This window comes from Melospiza georgiana, chromosome 1 (genome assembly GCF_028018845.1).
Source record: "Melospiza georgiana isolate bMelGeo1 chromosome 1, bMelGeo1.pri, whole genome shotgun sequence".
In the NCBI taxonomy this organism is placed as follows: domain Eukaryota; kingdom Metazoa; phylum Chordata; class Aves; order Passeriformes; family Passerellidae; genus Melospiza; species Melospiza georgiana.
In genome coordinates, this window is record NC_080430.1 from 27,721,628 (window position 1) to 27,746,699 (window position 25,072).

The 25,072-nt window shown below is 35.3% G+C and overlaps 1 protein-coding gene across 4 annotated transcripts in view; it reads left to right on the forward strand.

Annotated features, from left to right (window-relative positions):
* PHF14 (PHD finger protein 14) overlaps positions 1–25,072 on the forward strand; it is a 161,045-nt gene that overhangs the window by 86,084 nt on the left and 49,889 nt on the right. For 3 of the 4 annotated variants that reach the window (XM_058023704.1, XM_058023715.1, XM_058023695.1), the window contains one exon: positions 21,748–21,865. In XM_058023704.1, the coding sequence (XP_057879687.1) occupies positions 21,748–21,865 (118 nt within the window). Of the gene's footprint in view, positions 1–11,481; positions 13,328–21,747; positions 21,866–25,072 lie in introns of those variants that run through there. The other variant, XM_058023723.1, reaches the window with a different exon arrangement.

Genomic DNA, 25,072 nt, shown 5'->3' on the forward strand with positions numbered 1-25,072 from the left:
CCAGGCTGATCCTTATCTAGCTGAATTGCCATCCTCAGATTCTCCACTGTATTCTTACAGGGTTTAATGTTCATGGGTTTTTTTTGTTTTGTTTATTTTTCCTCTTGAGTCACTACTCTGTATCATTTCATATCAACAGGCATGGTGAAATTTTTTACTCACCTACCAGAGTTTAGCATTTGCACTATACTTGTTTCTTCAGTAAAGCTAAGCCAAACTCTTGCAGATGTGCTGCATGAAACAGGGCCTTGGGTTGCAGACAGACAAACCTTAGAGCTGTGTTTGTCTGGTACAGCCCAGTATGGAGATCATGGTGGGACTAGGACTAGAGAAGGACCTGAATGTGGATGGTAAATGTAAAAAAATAGAATTTAAATAGTGTGCAGAGGCAGCAAAATCCAGGCTATTCAAGCTTCAGTACTTGTGCAGAGTTGGACTGATTAGAGAAAGACACTGAAACAAGAAAACCACATAGTCAAAGGAGGGAGGATACTGAAACTGTTTAAAGAACCAGTGAGGGATAGTTGTGGAGAGGCATCCTCTGTGAAAATAAGAAGTTTGCTATGGTAAATACAAGTCAGTGACACTGAAATGGGGAATGGGTGACTGGAAAATGATATCTTAGTAAATTTTTTTTCACTACTTCACTGTTACAGGTAGCCGAAGATATTTATTATGATTGCAAAATTATAATAAAACATTTACAAAAGTAGCAAAGAAATATTTATCAAAAAGAAAAAAGTATGAATAGCAAGCCTTAATGAAAAAAACTGTGCTAAAGCATAATTAACATTACTTATATAGTTACAGTTCCAATGTATTTATTTTGTATACTTTAAAGCTCTTTATTCTAAATGCAGACCAATGTTGATATACAACTTCATTCATTAATTAATTAATCCCCACCCCTCATTAAAAAGGGGTTTTTTTCTGAAGTTCCATGTTTTGTTAGACATTTTCCTTGATGCTGCATGCTGTTGTTCATCTATCTTGACCTAATAATTAAAAAATAAAGTAGCTGAGTAGTTTGGGATATTTTCATTTTTTCCATTATCCTCTGTTCTCCAAAAATGAGTACGAAAGGAGATATTTCAGAAATTAGTAAAGTCTAGTCACAGATTCAAGCACTTTAAAACTAATGTAGTTTTTGAAATTGAGTTCTTCAACTTCTTTGTTTCCATCATTTTTACCTTTTGTCTGCCCGTCATTCTAATGGGTTGATAGAGTCACATTCTGTGTTATTTTCTTCTAGAGAGGAAAAAATACTGAAAAGGAATATGGAGGAGCAAGGACATTTCACAGTGACTATGACCACTAATAAGACAAAATGCTAAATCTACCCTGTAGTTCCAAAGTCATGGAGGATGATAGATAATATTATTTTTATTTCATTTTTTTCTCACAAATTAAAGTTTTAAAGATAGAAATTTTTATAGATGCATTGTTTGAAATTCATTTAAGCCTAAGCCTCCTTTTGATTGCTTTTAAATGTTGTTTAATTTCTGCCTGGATTAAAGATCTGACATTTTTTAGAGGGAACCAGTGTTACTGATCTGACTGAAAGTGCCCTACAACAGCACTAACAAAAGTTTAGGAAAATGGTGAAATTAAATAGCAAATGGAATAATTTGATTCACCTTATGCCCAGCATGTTACAGGGTGAGACATTCCTTCTTCCTACTGGTTTCATTTGGTTTAGGTTTGTTACATATAGATTTTACTTCCAAGACATAATATAATAAGAATATGTATATCCAAACAAATTATTATTTTCCTATCTACAAAGGTAGTTTTCTCTTTTGATTCAGTTGAAACAAACTTCATGCTTTATCTAGACTAGGTTATTGGTGGACGTGCTGAAAGTAATATTCATGAATACAGTTGTGTATGTTGTAATGACATTGCAAAAAATCTGCATAATATTTTACTTGACTTTCATTTTTTGTCATGATGAAATAATTTTCTTAAGGGTCCTTTATTGTATTATTTAAGAAAAATTTTAAGTAAGCTTGTCACTAGGGACATCGTGGTATTTGATTTCACTGAACTTTTTTAGTTCTTTTGAAAGTGATTTCGTTAATACTTAGCACTGAGTTTCACAAACAGAACATCTTATTGGTACACTGTTCCCAAACTTCTGGCATGGTGTTAAATGCTATTAATTAATAGGTTTTTGTATATAATACAATTTATCTTTGTCATTGTTTTTAATATGTATGTATTATGTCTGAAATTTATTTGCATGCATTCAGCCACGGTATAGACAAACTGTGTTAAAACAAATGTTGTTCTAAGTATATTGTTGAAATAGTCCTTTTCAGGAATGCTTTTAGGGATTTTTAATCAAGCTTTTAGCTTGATTATGATATAACACAAATGCATCCATTCTTTATACCTATTGGTTAACTTCTGGCTTCTTTTGGAAAAAAACCTATTACTAAATTTTGCATGCTTAAGGACTAGTGTGAAAGAAAATCATAATTCATTTTTTGTGCATTTTCAGAAATAGTTCATTTCCACTTAGAGACTGTTATCTTTATAGAAAGTTTTAATACTGAAGACTGAAAATTAACTATGAAATTATGATGGAATATATGAAATGTTTGCTTTGTAAGTTAAGCTTTTCTACATCTGTCAGTCAACTTGAGAAATTTTATGGCCATTAGAAAAGGTCCAGTGTTAAGGTGCTTATTTTAAAATACAGGTATTTGTATGAACTTTTCTAGTGAATGCACTAAATTTCCCCTGCTTTTGTTTTCTTACTCTTTATTTTGTTTGTAAACACATCTGTGAAATTTTTCCTTAGGCCACTTTATGTGTAAAGGTTTTATTGTGGACTTGTAAATATAAATTAATAATAATAGTTTTCTGTGGGGTTTTTGGCTTTTTGTTTGATTGGGTTTTTTGCTTTTTTTTTTTTTTGTTTTCCTTGTTTGGTTGGGTTTTTTTGGATGGCTATCAAAATGCTTTAGATATGCTTCCAGTTAAACTTATGCGTATAACCTCTTCTGGCTTTTATTTGGTGAAATGTTTATAGTGTCTAGGTTTCAGTAGAATATGAAATCATCTGTCAGTCTTAAGGGCCTTTAATATGACTAGTGCCATTGAATTTTAAGATGGCATCAAGGACACAATATTTTACTATTTGTGCACAACAGAACTGATTATAAATCAGTTTCCAGTGCCTCTTATAGTGCACTATTGTCTTACATAGAGCCAGATACTATCTGTAAGAGGGTTGGAAAGGAAATTTCTTATCGCTTATAACTGACAGAAATCCACTGCTTACCCATGCACTGGGCATCACAGGATTTTATCCAGCATCGTGGCTTCCCATCCTGACTACAGGAACTGGAAATGCTTTCTAGTACTGGAAATGAAGGCTTTTAGAATATCAAGGACAAATTATCATAGCTTCTTATGTGTTTGTTCCCACAGAGCTGAGACATAAGTACCCCAACCTCACTGCACAATTCTTTGTGCTGAAAAGGCATCTGCTGATGTCCCCTCTAAACTTCCTAAGCTGCAGGTTGTGGCTGTGAGCCCTTGTGGTGAGAGCCCTCCCTCTCTCAACTAATGAGAGTTTGGTAGCACTGTGAGCCACAAAATCACAGAATCACAGAGTATGCTGAGTTGGAAGGGACTCTTAAGGATCATCAAGTCCAATCCCAGCCCTGCACATGACCATTCCCAAGAATCACACCAGGGGCCTGATCATATTGTCCACACTTCTTGAACTCTGCCAGGTTTGGTGCTGTGACCACTTCCCTGGGGAGCCTGTCCCTGTGCCCAACCACCCTCTGGGTGAAGAATGTTTTTCTAATATGTAACTTAAACGTCCCCTGACAGAACTCCAGGCCGTTTCCTTGGTTCTGTTACTGGTCACCAGGGGGGAGATCGGTGCCTGCCCCTCGTCTTCCCCTGACAAGGAAGTTGTAGCTGCAGTGAGGTCTCACGTCAGTCTCCTCTTCTCCAGGCTGAACAGACCAAGTGACCTCAGCTCCTCCACATACACCTTCCCCTGAGGGCTCTTCACCATCTTCATTGACTTCCTTTGGGCACTGTCTAATAACTTAATGTCTTTCTTATGAATTGTGGCACCCAAAACTGCCCCCAGCACTCAAGGTGAGTGCAGGACAGAGCGGGACCATTCCCGCCTTGCCTGGCTGGCAATGCTGTGTCTGATGCACCAGTTCTCTCCCCTTGGCTCCCTGGGGTACTTAGTTACTGGACAGCATCTACAGCTCCAGCCATTGCCTTCTGTTGACTCCAGCTGGCTTTCAACATATTCAGCCTGCCTTGTTTTCTGGTACAGGAAAGTGCTGTACCAGACTGATAGAAAAGCCTTATACTGGACACCTTTGGGTGTGTTGCAACCATTGCTCTTCCCTCTTTCACAGAGCATGTCATTCGTCATTTCAAATATGAGCAACCCCTCTGCCCTTCTTAAATTTTTGCTGAGTGCTCTCAGTTACTTTCATGTATTTGGCAATGGATCCCTTGATCTTTCCCAGTACAGGGACAGGGCTGACCAACCCATGATTTCCTAGGTACTGCTTACTATAATTTTTTATTGTGCATATCTCACCTCTTTAAGATGGGCTCATCTTAGGGGTTTTCAGAGTCCTGCCTTGGCTGCAATGGTGTTTCTTAGATCTTACACTGGAATCTGACAGACATAACAAACATCCATTTCAGAAACACTGAATAATTCCTGTGGACTGGAATATATCCAAATGATCTAGACCCTTGCTTTCCTGCTGTGGGCTGTCCTTCTCTGTCCCATGTCACACTGGTAGGCATGGAGGTCTCAGGCCAAATTTTCACTGTGCTTGTTGGTGGATTGAGCTCAAAGGCATCACATACATATAGCCCCTTCTGCTTTATTTCTCTGAGCTCTGAGTAAATTTTCTTCTAAAAATGCCCCTTTCACTGGGCAGCCTTCCCTTTCATGACAACTTCCTGCAAGATTCAGCCTAGCAGTGCCTTTGATAAGCCAATACTTCCTCTTCCAAAACCATGATACAGCTTTCTGTGGTCTTCCTTATGCAGAAGTGGTGAATTCTTCTGTAATTTTAACCCATAGCAGTGGTAAGAGATTGTACTTACACCTCATTTTGTTTCTAGACTCAATGTTCCAATAAGCCATAAAGTATCATTAGTGTCATTAATATTTTCAATCAAATTTATAAATAAAAGTGGATCATAATTGATTTCTTAAGCATAGAAGCACAGGTTTTGACGTGGACTATGATATGCAGAACTTGATGAAGAGATTCCCTGTGATCCTGTAGAGACTTTTGAATGTCTCACAATAGAACTGTTACAGTTCTAAGGCTTCTGGGAGTGGGAGTTTTGAGAGGAAAAAACCCTTATAAATATGTTGAAGAATGATTTACTTTGAAAGGAGGAAAAAAATGCCCATCTCCTAGCCCTGAATCTGTGTTTTATATTTGTGCTTGGTAGAGGAGCAGAGCAAGAAACCGGAATTTCTACCTTGACTTGCTTTGTAGCATTTGTGATAGTCATGCTTAGATTTTAGCATATTGAAGTCATACAGAAGTTTCTAAATGGTTCACAGATATCAATAAACTATCTGATAACTGATGGCTAACTTAAAGGCATAGGCCTGTATTTTCACAGAAAACAGTATGAAAACTGTACAGTCCAGTGACTTCGGTGTTGACTGTCCAGTCTTGAAACTGAAACAGTGAAGTTAAGTAAAGTTTAGATTTATCTGACAAAAGTCATCCCTACCCACTGATAAAGAGGCAACCCAATAAATTACTTAATCTACTTCTCTGTAAAAATAAAGAAAACAATTATAATATTATTATATAATAATAACAACTTAAGACTTTGATTTAGATACTGAAATGGGGAAAATATCATTTCCACCATTTCTTTTATTTTAAAAGAATCTATTCAGGTTTTTTATTTCAAATGAATATTATAATCTAATTTATTTATACGGCTCTGCTAGTTAAAATGTTTCTCAAAGTATGGTCTGTAAATAATAAGCAAGTTCTGCATTCAAAGGAAGTTTAGATTTTTATTTCCAATAAAATATTTGATCTGTAAGAATAATGGTATGCTAGTATATATTTATACAATACTTAAGAAGGGGTACAGGGTCTTCATATTAACAGAAACAGTTACACTGAGTGACAGTACTCATAATACAAAGCTGTGTAATATATAAAATGTACATATCTTTATTGAGCTTATGCTTTTGAGTTTACTGATAGATGAAGTCATAATTACTTACCATTTTTGGAACATGTAATTTTACAGAGAAGATACTCTGTATCAGTTACTGTCAACAGAACTGAAAGTGACTGGTACTGAGGGTCAGTTTGTTTTCTCTGAAAATGTTTCTGCAGGCATGTCTGGTGTGCATTCAGGGTGGCCTGAATGTTGCTGCTGCTATAGACACCCGAAAGCTCTTAAACTCTGGAATTATATAGACTTAAACTCTGGAATTATATAGACTAGACATAAAAAGTGAAGCTGAGCAGAACTATCATCTCCTGTGATACGAGATGTTGGGAAGGCCGTGCAGGACTGGCAGCTGATCTTTAACTCCATTTTCGTTGCTCATTAAATTATCAGAAGAAAGCTCGCATTTATGTCTAATCCAGCAAATCACATTTTGTTAGCCAAGCATATTTTGTGTGCGCAGACAATATAAAACTAAAGCTGGGTGAATAAAGGGCAGCTTAGCTCACCTGTCAGCTACATATTGCTGGCAACATCTAGGGCCACATCCTGATTCAGTTTCATTAGCATATAATGATGATTACATTATTTTTCAATACTCCTCTCAAAGCTTTGTAGCTCCCTATATATGGCTTCCCCCCGCCCCCCTCCCCCAGGTTTTATGCAGTTTAAAATTAACTTAAATTGTGAGGTTCCTAATGGTACACTTATTTTCTGTTAAAACTGTGGAAAAGTGTACTTGATTTAATATATAACGTAACCAGTTATTAATTATTATACTTATTGCATACCAAGCAGGTGTTTTTTCTTTTAAATGTAAGTGCTCAACTGAAAATAAGTACAGTCTAATGCAGTGTAGATTACATGATAGTGTGCAGTTGGGATTGTGTTATACAGACCCTAACTCAATATTTTCAGTTCATAATAATGATGATAAACATAATGCTCTGTGATCTGTTTTTCTACTTACATAACACATATGCTGGCAATCAAAAGACTCAGTTGAATTCATGGGTTGGCATTCAGTTGAATGTATTTTTTTTTTTGCAGTGAGTACAGAGATTAAACTCGAAAATGGGCTCCTCATGCTCATTCAAAATAATAGCAGGAGGAAGGAAGGGTTTCGCTTTAAGTGGAAAGGGATAGTCACTCCTTGCAGTTTAAGCACTGAATCAGATAGAGACAGCTGCAGAGGCAAGATATGCATTGCAAAAACAGATCAATTGGAATCAGTCTCATCCAAACGAAATTACATCACTCAATAACCTTCCTTTCAAGCCATTGAAGTCTTCTGGCCCACATTTCTCTTGTCAAGTCACTGAGTTTTGCCAATGATTAAAGTATCTTGAAATTGCTTCGATAACATCAGGGACCTTGTTGTGACAAGGTCTGTAAATGCAGTCATTTAAAAGAGAAAGCTGGGTTTCATGTAGGGTATTGAGCGTATTGATTGTGTATTTTTCATGCGTTCTCAGAAGCTTGTATTTACAAAGAAAGTACAGAATGAAGGAAAATGACATATCCTGTACAAAAGATTAAATAAAATATTGGTATCATATATGTGAAATGGTTTCAGCTTTCCTCTGAAGTAGTTTGAAAATCTTTTCTTGTTTTGAAGTGGGCATGGAAGTACTTGGAGAACAGAATTCTGTCAGTCATGACAGTCAACATGTATATACAGTGAGCAGCACTAAATGTTGTTATTTACGTTACCATAAATACTAAGTTACTAAGACAAAGCAGGGCTCTTCTGTTCCATTGGTACCTCAGATACTGTGGTCTTTTGCCCTGGAGATAACTTTTTTACAAGCTAATCAGTGTGTATATTAACAGATATAAATCTGTAACTGTTCAGGAAGCATTTATTAGTATTTATAACATGATCAATACTGAGAAAACGGAAGTGATTAGCAATGTCTAGAATCATTGCTCATCATTGTTTTCGGGGTCTGATTTGGGGTTTTTTTCCCCTCTAAAGAGCTCAGTCATTCGCTTAATAGAGCTGCTGGGTACAGATTAATTTCTGAGATGAGATAGACTGAATTTTAAAAATGCATATTACTTAGCATCTTTACCTTGTGAAAGCCATTCGCAAATACCCCAAATTCCTCTTTAGTCTTAGCAGACTTAACCTGGTGGGAGATTCCTAATTTTTCAGAGTTGCTAAGGTACACTAATGCAGCTTCTTGCCTTCAGACCCTTGAAGATATACTGATTTTACATTGTAGTTGAAAATGTATTTTTACTTGTGCCCTGTTAGCAGCCAGAAACATTGCCCTTGCAATAGCCATTGAGCCTGATGAAGGCAAGTATTAAAATGGCTAAAAAAGAATCAGGATCAAAACTGCTGACATAAGCATGAAGTTTGTCTATGATTTGCAATTTTCTGTGTCTGTTACATAAATGAAGACTACGAAGTATTGAAATAACCTGTGGGGTTTCTTGTCCTATAGTCTTTTGAAAAGGAAATCTGCACATAGATCTTAGACACCTGCCCTTTACATAATATTTACTTAAGTGAGGAAACAGATGACGTGTGGTTAGGGAGGAGAGAGGTTGGTATGTTTCTTCCTCCTTGTACCAAAATTTGAAGGAAAGTGCTTTTATAATTACTTTTTGTCTTGGATTGAAGGAGAGCTGGGAGAGAACAACTCTTCTAAAGGACCAGATATGCAATTGAGAACCTTCCTGTTCAAAGCATCTATTATGGCATTATCTGTGATGCTTTTTTCTTTCTTAATATTTGTTGCATCTGCTGGTAAGAGAAGAAGGCTGTTCAGTTTTGCTCACCATCCTTATTTCAGATTTTTGTGCCCACTAAATCCTTTTCCTAAGTGAGGCTGTAAATACAAGTTCAGCTATTGCAGACAACTCTGGGTACTTCAGTCAGTAGAAATTTGAATGGATGTACAGGAATGGGAGCAGTTCTTTGTTGAGGAAGGGCTGGCAGATGGTGCTTAGGGATGGGAGAAGAGCAGAAGGAGAGACTAGAGCAGGAGAAATGTCATCAGTGTGAGTGGTCTCAGGGCAGTAGTCAGTTATCAGATGAATTTGCCGTTGTATTACAGTAATACAAATAACTACAATAGTTGCAAGCTATTGTATTTATACATTCATATTCCTTTGTCTTTTATCAATATTTCACTTGCTAGAACAAAACAAAAAAAATCTTTAAATAAAGCCAGTAGTGATTTCTTAATTAATAATGCTTCAAACATGAGAGGGGTGAAGATAACCCTAGAACATGTGAAATAAATTATGTCAAGTTAAATTTTCAATAGTGTAGAAATGGAAAAATTGTCCAACTATTAAAAAATTAATTTTCCTATAATATATGAGTAAATATTCTAATATCCTTTTAAATTTCTTGATATGTTTTTACCAATAAAAATGTAATAGGAATAACTAGTGCAGGTGTAGGTTACTTACACTTCCTACTTGATGTCTGTGTTCTTACAGCCTTACCTGAAGTGCTACAAAATATTAGGATCTTTTCTCAGTAGTTACAGGTTTCCTCTGAGATCCTTGTTTGTACTTAATTACTTTTATTTGTGAGCTTATTAAAATGTAACTGATTATTTTATTGGTCCAACTGTGAAGCTGTTTTTTATATAAAAACATGTTTAAGTGGATAAAATTTTTATATAAAAATAATTAATAAATATAAATTTGTATGTAAGTACATTTATATGTAGTCATACATATATGTATATGTGTGTGTATACACATATTTACATGCTCACTGACTCATTTTGAGAAACCAAAATAAAACCCCTAGTATTTGAAGTATGGGTTGCTGTACTCCTGCCCAAACCCTACTAGCCCAGTTGGGGCAGCCTGTCACAGTCTGATGACCTGACTGAAATGGTGCAGTTGTCGCTACTGACATTGCTGTGAGGGGCTGGAGGTGGCACAGAGACCTTCAGTTTATCTTGATTTTTTCTGCTACCCTTTAAGCTTCTGCATTTCAGTGTGCACCCATGTCAGCCTCACCCACTGTTGCACTAGTTGCACTCAGTAAGGGAAGGTGATTGTAATGAGATGAATATGAAGAGTATTTCTGTCTTGCAGCTAAGCTTTTCTTCAGTTTTCTTAAAAAGTTTAAAATTGCACTGTAGATTGCAGTTCAAGACACCCAATTTAAAATTTCAATCATGTCTCAAATAAGAAATGAAGTGAGAATCGGGAGTGGATTTTCATATGGTACTTCTTCTTAGAAAAAGTACTCTCTAATTCTTAGACTCAAAATCCTTATACTCAAACTAAAATTAAGTTGCAAAAGATTTTTTGTTTGAACATGGGGCAACAAGATGTCTCCTGTTCATCAGACTGTTATATTTTATCAAAATATAACAGCAGTTTCTTTTTTATTTACAATTATAATTAAATACATTTCAAATTTTAAAAAAACAACCAAACAATAAACCACCAAATGTAGTGATGGAGACTTTTTATTGATCTTTCGTTCAAAATGTATCTGCTCAGCTTAAAGACAACATAGATGTTTTCCTAATTAAAATCTCACAATGCTCTAAGAGACATTCATTTGCTGTATGGCAAGTACTTTAAAGAGTTTAAATTTATAGAACCAGCACTTTAAATTGTCTTGATTTTTTAAAAAGTGTTCTTGACAAGTATGTATGTCATGAGTGTCAAAAGACAGGAAGTACGAGTAGGAAAAGAAAAAGTTGTGAAGGATTTGGAATTATTGGCTCAAAGACATTTTTTCAGAAGTGACTAAAGCCTTTTATGTGCTGAATTATTACAATGCATTTTGAAAGAAACCGTCCCTTACTTAGTCCTTCCTAAATCCTAAGACTTGTTTTCTTTCAAATGCTATTCTATGAAGCAAGCATTTTTTAAGATTGTAACATAGTACCCATGTTTGTGCTTGCAGTCATTCTCATAGCTGCATTTCTGTGGGTTGCAACTCTGAGTAAAATGCTAGCTTCACAATCAAGCCTACTTCTATTAAATTGTTGCTTTCGTGATAAAAAAAAAAGAAAATTCTCTGTCTTGTGGTGGACTGCCTTTGTTCTTTGAGCTGTATTGAGAAAAAGTTATAAGAGTTATAAGGATGCTATACTAAACTCAGTTTAATGTTTTGACACTCGGAGACTTGAAAATTTGGTGTGGGTGTCTAAGTATTTGAGCATAAACATTGCTTAAATTTAGTGTGATGTTAAAATGTTTCATAAGACAGAGGAGAGCTGCTATGATCTTTCAATGTTAATATTTTTTTCTTATCACTTTACTGTGTAGATACCCTTCATGAGACACAACTCTGCCACAACTCATCCTCGGAGGCAATCGTGGAAACCTTTTATAATAGGATTTTTAAATGTGGATAAAGCTCTCAATAGAATACCTAAAGTAAAGGAGAACAGCTACCTTGTCTCAACTATAAGCTTATTATGACAAAACATTGAGTTTGCTTGTCAGGCTTGGATAGAATGTAATTGATTGGTTTGTTATTTGGACTGACAAGGTAGTTAATTTGCCTGCATTTTTTGCACTATTCAGGAACATTTTGTATGTGCATCGTTGAAAAATCCCGGATAAATGTCTTGTCAGGATTGTCCTATTAAGTAATGTCTCTTTCCCCTGTGCTTCGTTGGCAAATGATGTTATACAATGCTTGGATTCATTGAAGAGTGACAGAAGCCTGTGGGACTTAAATATTGTGTGTTCCTCTATGGTGATACTGAAAGAAATAAGCAATGGTTTGCCGTCTGCCTGCCACTCTACTTATTTTCAGTTTAATAAGAACATTTCTATATAGAACACTGTGTTGTACATAGACCTTACTGTAAAAAGGATTGTTTCCTAAAAAAAAATAAATGTTCAGTGATAATGAGACCTGTAAAACACTTGAGACTTACTATTCTGAAGAATAGATTTGCCATGGAAAAATTGATTTTATGCTTATTAGTATGAACTAATTGTTTCTGACTCCAGACATTTGAGTGAAGAGAACTATACCTATACTTCCTGCTGAAAAATTTTTTAAAAATAAGGAAAAATTGAGTATGTGCAGGCATTTGTTTCATTTGGCTTACTTCTCTGGCAGTGTTCAGTACAAGCTTATGTCCTCCCAATACAAACATGAAATTGTTTTGTAAGTTGGGGAAGGAATGAAGAATTGCTCACACAGCGTGACAGCTGAGATCTTCGTCTCCGTCCGTATATATCCTGGTAGATGCACACATAGTATTTTGATCTTCAAGTGGTACAGATCCAGTTCTTTAATCTGCAGTCTCAGAGTGTTGACATCTTCATCGTTTTCATCTTGAACTTGCTCGGAAAAACTCTGCTCAAATGCAATCACACTTGTAACTTTATGACCTATAATCTTTGAATTTCTTGAGATATGGTGGGATTTGTCATCTATTGAGGCACGTTTCCATTTGAAAGTATTTTTTAAAAATTAAAAATTAAATGCTGTAATAAGTAATAGGAGAATATCCAAATTTATGTGTACTTATCTACAAGTCTTATCTTACCAGGGCATTTCATGTTTGAATATTATATTAAATAAAAGTACCCTGATGTCTAACACGTCGTTTCATTTTAAAAAGGGGATGGGAGAATCTCAGAGTTAAGATTTTTGTTGGAACTATCGGAAATGCTTATCATTCTGTTTTGGCAAAAAATACAAAGACACCTTAAAAATAAAGAGATTTGCACTAGGCTTAAAAATAAAGAAATTTGCACTAGGAAGTAGATGCTAATGCAGGAATTTGACCTTTGAGGATTTGTGAATCCTTTCTAGGAAGAAAAGACCCAGATTTATTGACCATTTGTGCAGTATTCTGAAAGTAAAAGGTTGTGTCCAAATGCTGTGTAAGCAAAGGGGGAAAAAATGTTTGCCCATACATCATGCTGAGTTTATGGAAAAAAAAAAGAAAAAGTAATGTTCACTTGGATTAATGATCATTTATTAAACAAAAACAGTCTAGGTATTGTGGATAGGAGAGAATGATAAATGTGGCTTATCTTGGCATTAGTAGGACTTTCAAAATAATTCTTTGTGTGACAGTCCTTTAAATAAGTTAGAGACTCTGTTAATTAAGCTGCAATAAAATATGTATCTGATTAGGAAAGTAAACCAGCTACCATGGACTCACTGTCAGATGATACTCAGCTCTCTGGGTTCCAGTCAAGCTCTCCTGGATTCAGTATTACAATATTTTTGTTAATTTTTACTTTAAAATATTAGGCATGAAATAAAGTGTTTGGTTACATTTGCAGGTGATGACAGTAAGATGTGAGGAAGTACAGTGTTAGAATTTAAAAGAAAATTTTAAGAAAGTATTCAGAAAAGCATGCAGTGCAGAAAGGAAAAGGCAGATCACTGTGATTATGGTATCAGGAGTGACTTAAAAAAAAAATCATGGGGGATTCTGGATCACAGATCACAGAACATTGATCAAACTGATCAGACCTGATACATACAGAGAGGGATGTTGCATTTAACACATTGAGGTACTCCTGAATATTCAGAAGACCAGTATCTCACCCTTTGAAAAGTCTCAGCTAGCATCCTTTCCACTTTGGTAAAAAACAGGGAAGGTCCAAAGCAAACTGAAGTGGATGATAAGAAGACCACAGGAGACAAGAACAAAAATAGCTTAAAATAGTAATATTTCTTTAATTTAGTGAAGGTAGGAAATCTGTTAAAAAAGCCTAAATTAATACAAAAATTTTAAAAAAGGAAGTTGGTACAAAGAAGGAAAAAAATATTCTTCAGAGTTGAATAGACCAAAAATAAACTACATTGTAGCAAGAGGATTTAACCAATAGAAAGGTTTTTTCTAATAATAAGAATACTTGTACTAGAGATTCTTGTTAGGGAACTTCTGTAATCTCTGCTATTGGAGGATTTTAAGGACAGATTAATGCATGTTAAATACTATTTCAGGGGTGGTTGATATTTTCCTGGGCATGTTTGAAAACCTTAGTTGAATTCCTGATGTATTTTTTATGTTTTTCCCCAGTACAGATTCCTTGTAGAGTTTTGTTCTGTCTCTCTCTCTCTCCCTTTCTCTCTCTCTCTCTCTCTCTCTCCTCCATATCATTAGGTCGAAAGCCAGATGCTAACACTTGATGTTTCACCTTTTGGAAGATGTTTCATGGCAATATTCAAAACTATAATGGACTTTTCTAGTAGTTCATAAACAGTACACATTCAGTAGAGTAAATAGTCTGAACACCTGAGAGTGGCACTATAGATGCAATCATGTATTACTAGAATATAACAAATGCAGCATTTGGTTATAGCTTCTTAAATTTTACACTTTTCAGTTTGTCAAAGGACTGTTTCAGTGTCTGTAATTGGTGTAGCATTCCTTTAATGCATTGTTATTTATCTTTGAGTCATTGTCTTCACAGAAATTCTTAGTTTAAACATTAAAATTCTGTAAATAGGAGTTCTGTACTGTAGCTGTATATTAACAAAAGCAAACACATCTGAAGTAGTATTCATAACATTCTATTCCACTTGTATAAGTGGGCTATTAATGAATTTTGCAAACTAATTTCACAAAGCCATGTGTTGTGTGGTTTTGCAGTACTGAGAGAGAGAAAATTAATTTCTTTCTGAAAGAAAGCTGTTCTCATACAGGTATAGTAAATACACATTTTTTTCAACATTCTTAGAATTCATTTTGTTCATGGAAACTTAAGTTTCATAAACCAAATTTTTTGCAGACAGTTCAGAAAAAATCTTGGTTACATAAGAATGACATACAATGATAGCCCTTGCAGATTCTTCCTCACCCATGAATAATCAGTGTTAGGTTTTTGGATATAAGGGGGGGGGATTTGATTTAGTATTAAAATAATAATTTTAATCAGTTAAATTAGTTAAGTGGCAATTTTGGGTTTAGCATAATAAATTAAGCTACACATATGTCTGCCCAGATTAATGCTTGCTTTCTTTTGCTGTTTTGTGGTATAATTGACTTTTTTTAAATTATTATTTGTTTTTATTAATGCCCTTGAGATTGGACAGAAGTTTAAGTAAACAGGAGATCAGACAATTTCCTATGTCCAAAAGCACTTAGATACCTTATCATGAAACTACTCCTCGTTGAAGATCAGTGACCTCATCATGCTTTGACAGGCTTTGTGTCCATCTTGCCATACATGGCCTTCATCAGCAGTAGGTAGATATAAAAAACAAAATGCAATAGTCACTCCTCATCTGGTATAATCTCTCACCTTTCAGCAATAGCCATGGCCTCCCTCTTCCAGGCATAACAGAAGAGAGTGATAGTCTACTCTGTCATCTCCCATTATAAACTATGTAAATAAGAGATCTCCTTTTGTATACTTGCATTGTACCTGGCATAATAAAAATTAGAAAGTGACTCGATTACTTAGTGTAAAACCATAGCATTATCCTTCCCAGAAAAGAGTATTTCATTTACCTGAATCAAAATTATGAAAATTGTGAAAATATTAGAATACAGAAGTCTCTGAAGGACATTTGTTACAGCCACTCAGTGCATGCCTGACTGCAAAGTTAGATCTAACTTTGAAATTGGGTGAGGTTTCTTACAGTTTAATGTGGGTGAACTTTTAGCATCCATGAAGATAGCGAGCCTTTCAGAATAACAGATACCTGTGTACTTGAGTACCCTTCAAGATTACAAGTACCTGTGTACCTGGGTGAAGTGACATACTTGGGCTATATCCTGGTCTGCTAATCAACCATTTATGCGTATACAGTCACATAAGAATTTTAGTGCAGAAATGTGTCACACTCCTGGTAGTAAAGTCACCTAAAGCTTGACTGGCCTATGTGAGAAGGCTTCTTAAAACTGTTCTGTAGAACAGAACCTGCAAAATGACCACTGATTTTTAGTTGTTAGGCCATTTATAGGCAAGGGGAAAAGTGTAGCAATCAGGAAAAGGAGAACAAACTTTTTCTGTTTTATACCTAATAGAATATTATTATTTTGTCTTTTTTTTTTTGTCTAAAAACAAAGGAGTAGATAAGAATCTAGGTCTTATAATCCAGAGTCTAAATATAAAACTGTATCACTTCTGGTTTGTGTTTGACTGGGACATATCACAGCAAAATGAAAGTAATATGTTTTGGAATTAATTGGGCAGAATTGAAGAGTTTTGGTGTAGAATGGTAAAGTAAGACACAAAGTCATACCTTTGCTTATTTTCACTTTGTTTAAAGAAATGTCAGGTAAAAGATGAGTGTTATCCTTATATTCTATAATGAAAACATGCTACATTTTTGGGCTCCTCCCTCAGTAACTAGAATAAATGTACTTTTTGGACAGCATTAATAACAGTGCACTAAATAGAGGACTATACATTTATTTCACTATTAGATCTTGAATTTTACTGTTTAAATAAGGGCACAGGAAAGTGACTTCATTGATGTAGCATGTAAGAGTTTGCTGCTGCAACCCACCACACAGTGTTCATTCTTGCCATCCAGAATTTATCACTCCTGTGGTCTGGTTGCAGTGAGGTGTTACAGAGAGCACTCCTCAGCTGCTACAGGCTGAAGTAATTAATTTTATTTCTAGAGTTTGGATTCACTTGAGCTACGTTGATTTACTCTGGGTTTTTGGGAATGCTTATGTGCTTCTTTCTGTTGTGTATTGTACAGTTGCTAATGCGAAACCAAGTGTTGACAGTGACTTACACTGTCATGACTGGTTTTAAGTTGCTCATCTGAAATCAAGAATGTCCTGCAATTTAAAATGAACCCCAAATCATGTCTATGTCTGTTTGCAGTTCCAGAGTGACTCAGCACTTGGACATTGAGGGATTAAAGGGGAGAGAGATCAGTGTCTGAGAAGAAACCTCTGTTCCTCAGATGTCTCTTCCTAAGGTGCTAAGAGCCTTTAGTCAGAAATGGGGTCCAAAACATTCCAGCAAAGGATGATGCTTATCAGTAGTTAAATCTACACGGGTGCTGGAGTAGCCATTATGTGATATACCTTCAGCAAGTGGGTATGTGCACATGCATCCCACTGCAGTTCCGTTGGAGTTTAAAATTCTGGATTGGCTTCCTTCTAATTTTTTTCTGACTAATTCTGAGTTTATCGAGTAAGGCTTATATGACAAATTCTCTGCTTCTAATGGTGAGATATGTATCAATGTTTTCTTTTTTTTTTTCCATTAAAGTAAATCTTTCCAAGCTGTTGTGACAAATGGGGAACAGAACATATATATATCTTGCAATTTTGTATTTTGTTCACCACGGTACCTCTTGGCACGACACTGCAGGCGGTGTGCAATGATGCGTACATAAGTGAGATTTTTCTGTAGTCTCTGAAGCATATTTGGAAAGTTGTATTTAAAGATTAGCTTATTAATGTTGTGTTTCAGGGACATGTAGGTAATTACTTTTACAGCTATAGATGGGTGATGCTGTCTCGTGAATGCAAAATAGGTTTCCTCGCTCTGGCTGAATCAGCTCTTTGTGGTTTTGGATGCTATTAACCAGTGGCTTACAAATGTGCCAGTGACGGGCGGGTTTTGCATTCACTGCTCCTCTGTAAAAGCACAGGTCTTTTTCCCCAGTGCTTGCAGGAAGATTTCTGCAGGCCAACTGATAAGACTCCCTCCTGTGCAGGTAGATGCAATGTAATGAAATTGGATGTGTGTGCTGAGCTTTGTAAATAAAATGAGATTGACCCCAGCCATTATCTCATTTATCTCATTTACATTGCAAAATCAGTATCTGCACTATTGATTAGAGCATAATTAGTTAATTATGAACACGATAGGGCTTGAGCACAGCTAGCTGTACTGAAAAAAACTATAAAAACAATCCAAGGGCAAGAGCAGATGGAGATCACTCTATTAAAGAACAAAGCAAAAGTATTTCAGGTATGGAAATCCCTAATCAAGCTTTCTTGCTCTGAAGATGCAGCTGACCATTCCATACTTCTTTAAGCAAAGCATGTTTGTTTGAGTTTTTTTAAACTTTTTTCTTATCATAACTACTTCAGAATTCACCTTTCTTCTTCACACTCCATTTTCTCCTTATTTAGTGGGCATGTATCTATCCTCATTAATTGCTGGAATGAGGAACACAGTGATTTTTAATTTTGATGCATAAAGTAATTTCAGGCTTGTTATAACAGTGATAGTAAGCAATTACCTGTCAGCTAGAGGTAATTTAGGAGGTTAGGTTAGGTTGTCTTTGTGTGGAGCTCTGCTTTTATTTCCACAAAGTTTTCAGTACAGCTGCTAACCAGGCTGCTGAAGATGGTTCACCACTTAATGCCTTTTGTAAATCATGTGCTTCACCACAGAAATAGTTATCCACAAATAGCAGCAAGATAAAATATTTGCTAGTTTAAATTTGAATGTGTGACCTTGAATGCACAAGGATAAAAATTTCAACAGCCTGTAATATGGAGGAATTGGCTTCTTTCCCTTTCCCCCCTGTCCATCCCAACAGTTTTGTTTGCCCTATTAAGCCAAGTTCAGGATGGGAGGATGATTCTTGTAAATGATGGTGCCACATGACTTCTTTGATCTGTAGGTGCCTGGAATGTGATGGGTCTGTGAGTGCATTTACTGACAGGCTGTGAGACTGGCAGCATGACATCTTTTGTGACCCAGCAATTTCATTCTCTCACTCATAACTAAGTCAAAAATACACTGTATTTTGTGTCACTTTCTCATTTTCTGAATGTGACAGTGGCGTTTCTGTCATTTTTATGTTGCTAGACAAAAGAACACAGCTAATAGTATACACTTGAGGGATTAATCTTGTTTTATTAGTGCCATTTTAACTTAGATTCAATGTTTGCTTTTGGAATTAGGAATTTAGAATTTTTTTTTTTTACTGTGATGTGTGTAAGCTTCACATTTTGTCCCCAGTCAGTCTCAGCAGACAATGATTGCCAGACAGCTAGAGCATCATCTTTAACCAAGGTACAGTGGTATTCATCCATTTTCCCACCATCATGCTCTGGGAACTTCAGAATCAGTGCATTTCTGTTTTCCAGTACAGAATTCATATTCCAGTAAAAAGCAGTAGGAAGCAAGCATTTAAAAATATTTGGTATACTTAGTCTTTTATCACCATGCAGCTTTTTATGTTTTGGTATCTGAAAATACTCATTTGCATTTCTTCAGCTGTGCAGATGAGGATAGAAGTTACTAGTATCTGAAAACCTTCAAATGGATATTTTTAACTCATTCTAGGAAAATGCAATTTTTCTTTTACCGAACTAAACACTCTGAAGTGATAAAAATTGATGACAATAAATATTAAAAACATTGCATTTTAGAATGATATTTAATTTCACAATGTCATGGTTATTTCAACCCCGCTTTGCAAACTCCCTCAGCATACTCTGAGGAAACATGGATGAAAGTGCAGTCAGGAAGTACCACATTCTACATTAAAAATGGTAAAAATGTAAGAGATGCCAAAGTGTAATTTTAAAGAGGAAACGTTTTCTTTTGAACATAGAAACATAGAAAGCAATTACTTCATTAAAAAAAATCTAAATTGACACTGTTTAAATTATGTAGATTTGAGGATTAAACTCTGAAAATACCCTAAGTCAGTCAGAAATAGTATGTTTCTTTATTTTCAGATATTTAAGAGAATCCTTAAGTTTATATGAAGGGAGTTCTGATAAGCACTGCTCAAGTGCAAGCCCTTACATGCATAAGATTCCAGATATAGAAATAGGTTAGTAAAAATATACTCCTTTACAGATGAGAACATTGAGGCCCAGAGGAGGCTTAATCTTTTGCTGAAGGTCACATACACTGTTGGGATTTAGGAGTGTGACCTATCTCATCTCCCATTCTCAACCTTTTTATTATTTTAATAGACCTTTCACATGAAATAAAGCTACACATATTCCTGATTTTATGTAATATATTTCAACATTAAAACTCCTCTGTCTTTAAAAACTGAGGATGGTTTTCTATTTTAAGTGTTTGCTTTGTGCTGGAGTTAGATTGAGTCACTGCTAAGCAATCCTAAGGATATATATTGCAATATGGTATATCTCCTTTTTAAAAAATGATCAAAACCTTGTCAGTCCAGTGTTGAATCCTGTGGCTAGTCAGATTATTGCTTTTAATTTCTGTTACATGCCATACCCTTACCAGTGCTCGTGTGTTACCTGTGACTGCTAGCAAGCCCAGCCTTGGCAGCAAGGACAAAGTATTTACTGAAGTTAAGCAATCATCATTGAAAAACAGTTACTTGTTTTTATTGAAAACAGTTATTTGTTTTTATTGGGAGACTAATCCTTGGAGCAGCCACATGAACATTTTGTTCTATTAATGCAGCAGTATGTGCTGTTAGTTGAATCCTCTTCCTGTGGTGTTGATAAACAGAGTGTTATGTCCCTCTGTCTTTGATCTGATGATGCCTGTGCCATGCTATTACTGCAATTTTTGGACATTTTTGTGTTTGCACATACCATAGAGGAAAAATTGAGTGGCCAGGAAAGCAGAGAAAGAGGGGGGGGGGGGGGGGGAATTTCTTTTAAAATTTTGATTTTTAAACATATACTCTTTCCTATTTTTCAATCATTTATATTGGCTTTAATTCAGACTGAGGCTGTGTAATGAAGAGACTGTTGCAAAGTAAATTTGAAAAAAGCTTTCCTTTTCATACAAAGGAATACAGGGGGATATGCAAATAAAGAGAAATTCAGTAGGGTGTATGAAAAACTCTATAATTTGCTTTAAAAAAATCTCTTTCTCATTTTGAGCCTATTATTCTGATTTAAAAATCCCTTCATGAAACACTTGTTCTACTGTAGTATTTTTTCTATTTATGGTACATTAAAAGTAGGTTAACAATAGCTATGCTGTATGTTTTGAGCTTTTTGTGTGGACTAGTATGCATAGTACAAAACACTAAGGAAGAGTTTATTAAAAAAGAATATAAATTTGTTGTGTGTACACAAAGCACTTTTATTCATAAGTGAGAGATTACAGTGAAATCCATTTAAGTTAATGCCCTTCCCAGAAAATTCAGTGTGAATGAGAAAATATTTTGTACATTTGTTTATCAACCACATAATCCTGGTGTAAAAAAATGTAATTCATCACTGTAAATTATACTTGAGTTAGTTAATATGTTGGTGAATTTTTCACAAAGCTTTTCTTGAAAAACAACATGTGCAGAACAGTGTCTTAAAACTATGAAAAATAAATATTGTCACTGTCTAAAAAAAGTTAAAATCTCTGGGGGAAAAAGGCAGTGAATGACACTGAATTATCTAAAAATGTAAGCAATTTTTTTAAATTGATTTGCAAGTCTTTGAAATGTTGTCATTTATATAAGATGATGATAAAGGTGATATGTGAATGTCTGCATCAGGATATTCCAGATTAAGCAGAATCTACTTGAAGTGGCTGTTTAAAATTGCCCCTGATAGAAAAGAGATTTTCTTTATTATGGTAATGGATCAGGAAATCTTCTGCTGAGGATTGCAGGGAAGCTCAGTCTAAAATAGTACAGAAGTACCATTTAATATAAATATGTATTTTGTTTTTCTCTTGCAGGTGTGATGAATGCAGGCTTTGCTACCATTTTGGCTGTCTCGACCCTCCCTTGAAAAAGTCCCCTAAACAGACTGGCTATGGATGGATTTGTCAGGAATGTGACTCTACATCCTCCAAAGTAAGTTAATGCACCCTAAAAATTGTTGAAGTATCCTGGTTTTCAAAGTTTTACGTAGTGTATGGAGTTTTTTATGAAATGATGTGCATAGGTTTGTTCTTGTAGAAGGTCATAAAACAAAGATTTCTGATTGTCTTCAAAATCAGTATTAAGAAACCCAGAGTGTGTGCAAAATGGAAATCTTCTTAATCAGTAAAGAAAATTTTACTATGCTAGTTAAATGCTTGTTTTTGATGTGCTCTCTGTGAGAAATGTGTGAGTACAGATACTGTATCAGCATTGGTAATATTGACAAGAAAAAGTGTTTCAGGAGTACTACAGAGTACAAACCTCTAGGGACAGAGAAAATGCATGTGTTCTCTAAACAAAGGAAGGTGATTTGAATTACTAAATCTTTTTCTTTCACTGAAAATTCATATGAAGGTTATCAATACCTTATATTGATTGGCATGCCTTGTTCAAATATAACATTGTCAAACTAGATTTTTGACATGGATTAGCTCTTTAATAATACTGAAAGTAATAGTATTCTTTTATGGTACTGACTTTTCAAAGAATCAAGATTTTGATTCTTTCTTTGTCTGCACAGAAGCTTCTTTAGCACTGGCATTCTTTTCTGTCATCACCATAATCTCTGAAGAGACACTTTCCAATTTATTTCATAAGTGTATTTATGCATCTCCTAAGCGTATAAATGTATCTGATACCTCAATGTAAAAACAAGAGTATTCTAAATGTCTTCAAGATTTTTATGTTGCTGCCACTTTGTTTGTATTTCACAGAATCTTTTGCCTAGTAAGTGCCTCAGTATTTGGATACACAGGGACACAGCTGTGATGAGATATTCTCATATGTTACTTGTCAGCATTCTTGGATACCTAAACTCTGTCATGCATTTACTTTTAAGATTGGCACATACAGAATGTTCAGGGAGTGGTATCATTTTTTGGCTTGCTAGTGTCCCTTTCCAATTGCAAAAATATGTTATTCAGTTTCCCCCTGGGGGATTAATCAAATTGTTCTTTTGTAAGGAGGTAGGGAGACAGAGACAGGAAATTAGCTGTCCACCACAGTTTGGACATCAAGCAATCTTTCTTGAGTACCACTTACATGCAAGAGACATTCCAAGAGTGAATTAAAACTGTTATTGAATTTCTGTCACCTGCTTTAAGTAAAATGGGGTCCTGATAACATGAGTTAAAATCTTGTGTCTCTTGTGTTCTTGACTTACAAGTAAACAGAAAAATCCAAAGGTTTGTAGTTTCTAGTTGTGTTTTTCTGGAGATTAGTACATTGTGTATCAGGTACGATTTTTTAGCTACTTTATGAGTTAAATTAATTATGCTGGACTTCACTTCCTGCAGGATGTGTGTTAATTCTAAGGTGTGTTGAAAAATAGAATGTTTTAAAGAGTAAACTAATTTTTTTCAGTAGAATGGTTATACATTTTGTGTTAATCAGTGATTATTACAAATTTCAAAAATGTTCTTGTGTCTGATTTTCATTCATAAAGATTTTTAATGAGTAAATCTAAATAAAGTCTCTTGCACTTTCAAGTACAGGCAAGTGGAATTGCATTTGAGGGAATATGTGATGAATATGAAAGATACTGAAAAAATTGTCTTATGGGGACTCCTTGTGGTTTTGTTTAGTCACTTTCATGTAGCTTTTCTAGAAAGCTGTGCAGGGAAATTACTCTGATAAAGCTGTATTGCCCTATATGTTCCCCAAAGCCTTTTTTGCTAGCTTTTTTCTGTTTTATATTATGCAGTGTAATAAATTCAAAAAATATGATAGCAAATTAAACTCCTTTCAGCCATAATGTGAGCCTATTTTTAAAGGATTAGGGCTTTGTCTTGTCAGCACTTCTTAATTTTCAAATTCTTTGTTCTGCATGGTTTTAGGATTGTGTTTTGTATATCTGTGATTTTTCACAGCCAGGAGGAGCTGATGTGATAAGGCTTTTTCTACCCCTCCTCAGAGGGAGTATTCCCTCAAATGTCTGCTTGGAGCTCAGAAGTGAAGAAGTGTAGAGAAAGTTGGGTCATTTCCTGCACTCTGCCTGACCTGTGGATGAATTGCAAGCCTGAGCTACTGATGATTTCAGTCTCTCAGTCACTCACTGCATCCAATTTTTGATGTGTCACAGGGAGGTTACTAGTATAGATTATAGCGGCAAAATGGGATTGAATTTCCTGCTTTGGCCAAGGAGACTATTGTTTAGTTTTCATTCTTTTGACTTTGTTCATCTATTTTGGTTCAGTTTAAATCCCTTATAATAATAATAATCCCTTCATTAGCACTATAGGGCCTTGAAAAGAATTGGTAGGTAAATGACACTGTTTCAATGACAAGAGAGGTCATAGTGCTGAGCTTATAATGGCTGTTAGTTTTTACTTCTAATTATGAAATTCAATTTTAGATGTTTAGGAAAAGTTGCATTCTGCTGACAGCAAATAATGCTATTTTATTTTCAGATTTTGCCAAGCACTTGCAGGTGTCAGCAGTACAAGGCATGTAATTTAGCAGTAACAAACATGTGATTTAAATTGTTATCTAGCACAGACATTGGACCTGCTTACTTCCATTTTGCTCATCCTAGTTGCAGGACTCTCCTGCAATTGTGTCAGTTTTTCCACCAGCATAGCATATTCCCATATTACCCTGCCTGTCAAATAATAGACAGACAGTGACTTTGCTGTAGGGCATGAGGGCAGCAGCTTCTCTGCTGGTAATACTTGCTGTCACTTCTTTGGAATGGGTGATGCTCACTACTAAGGTCTGACAAGCTCTCTCATCTCAAAAACATTGTAGATTTTGTTATATCACATGAAAGCTGAAATAAACTTATAGGGTCTCCATTTCTATAACACTGTCCATTCACCCTGTGAAGGGATTACAGTGCACTTTCAGCACTGTAAATCATTATTTTCCTGGTAGTTTTTATTAGTGGTATTCAGGCTTAATATAGACACTTGTTTCAACTTGTTTTAGTTGAATTTAAGATAAATAGAATGTAAACCAAATAATTCAGTATCATGACATGGTAATATTTGGTAAGAATAAATGTGGTGTGACCATTTTTTCAATTATGTACAATAAGATCTTACTATGAGGTGTCATTATTATTAGATGTGGGCTTCTTTCTATTGCCTTCCAGTGAAAAAATACTGTTTGACATATGTCCTCCAATTTTAATCTTTAGGA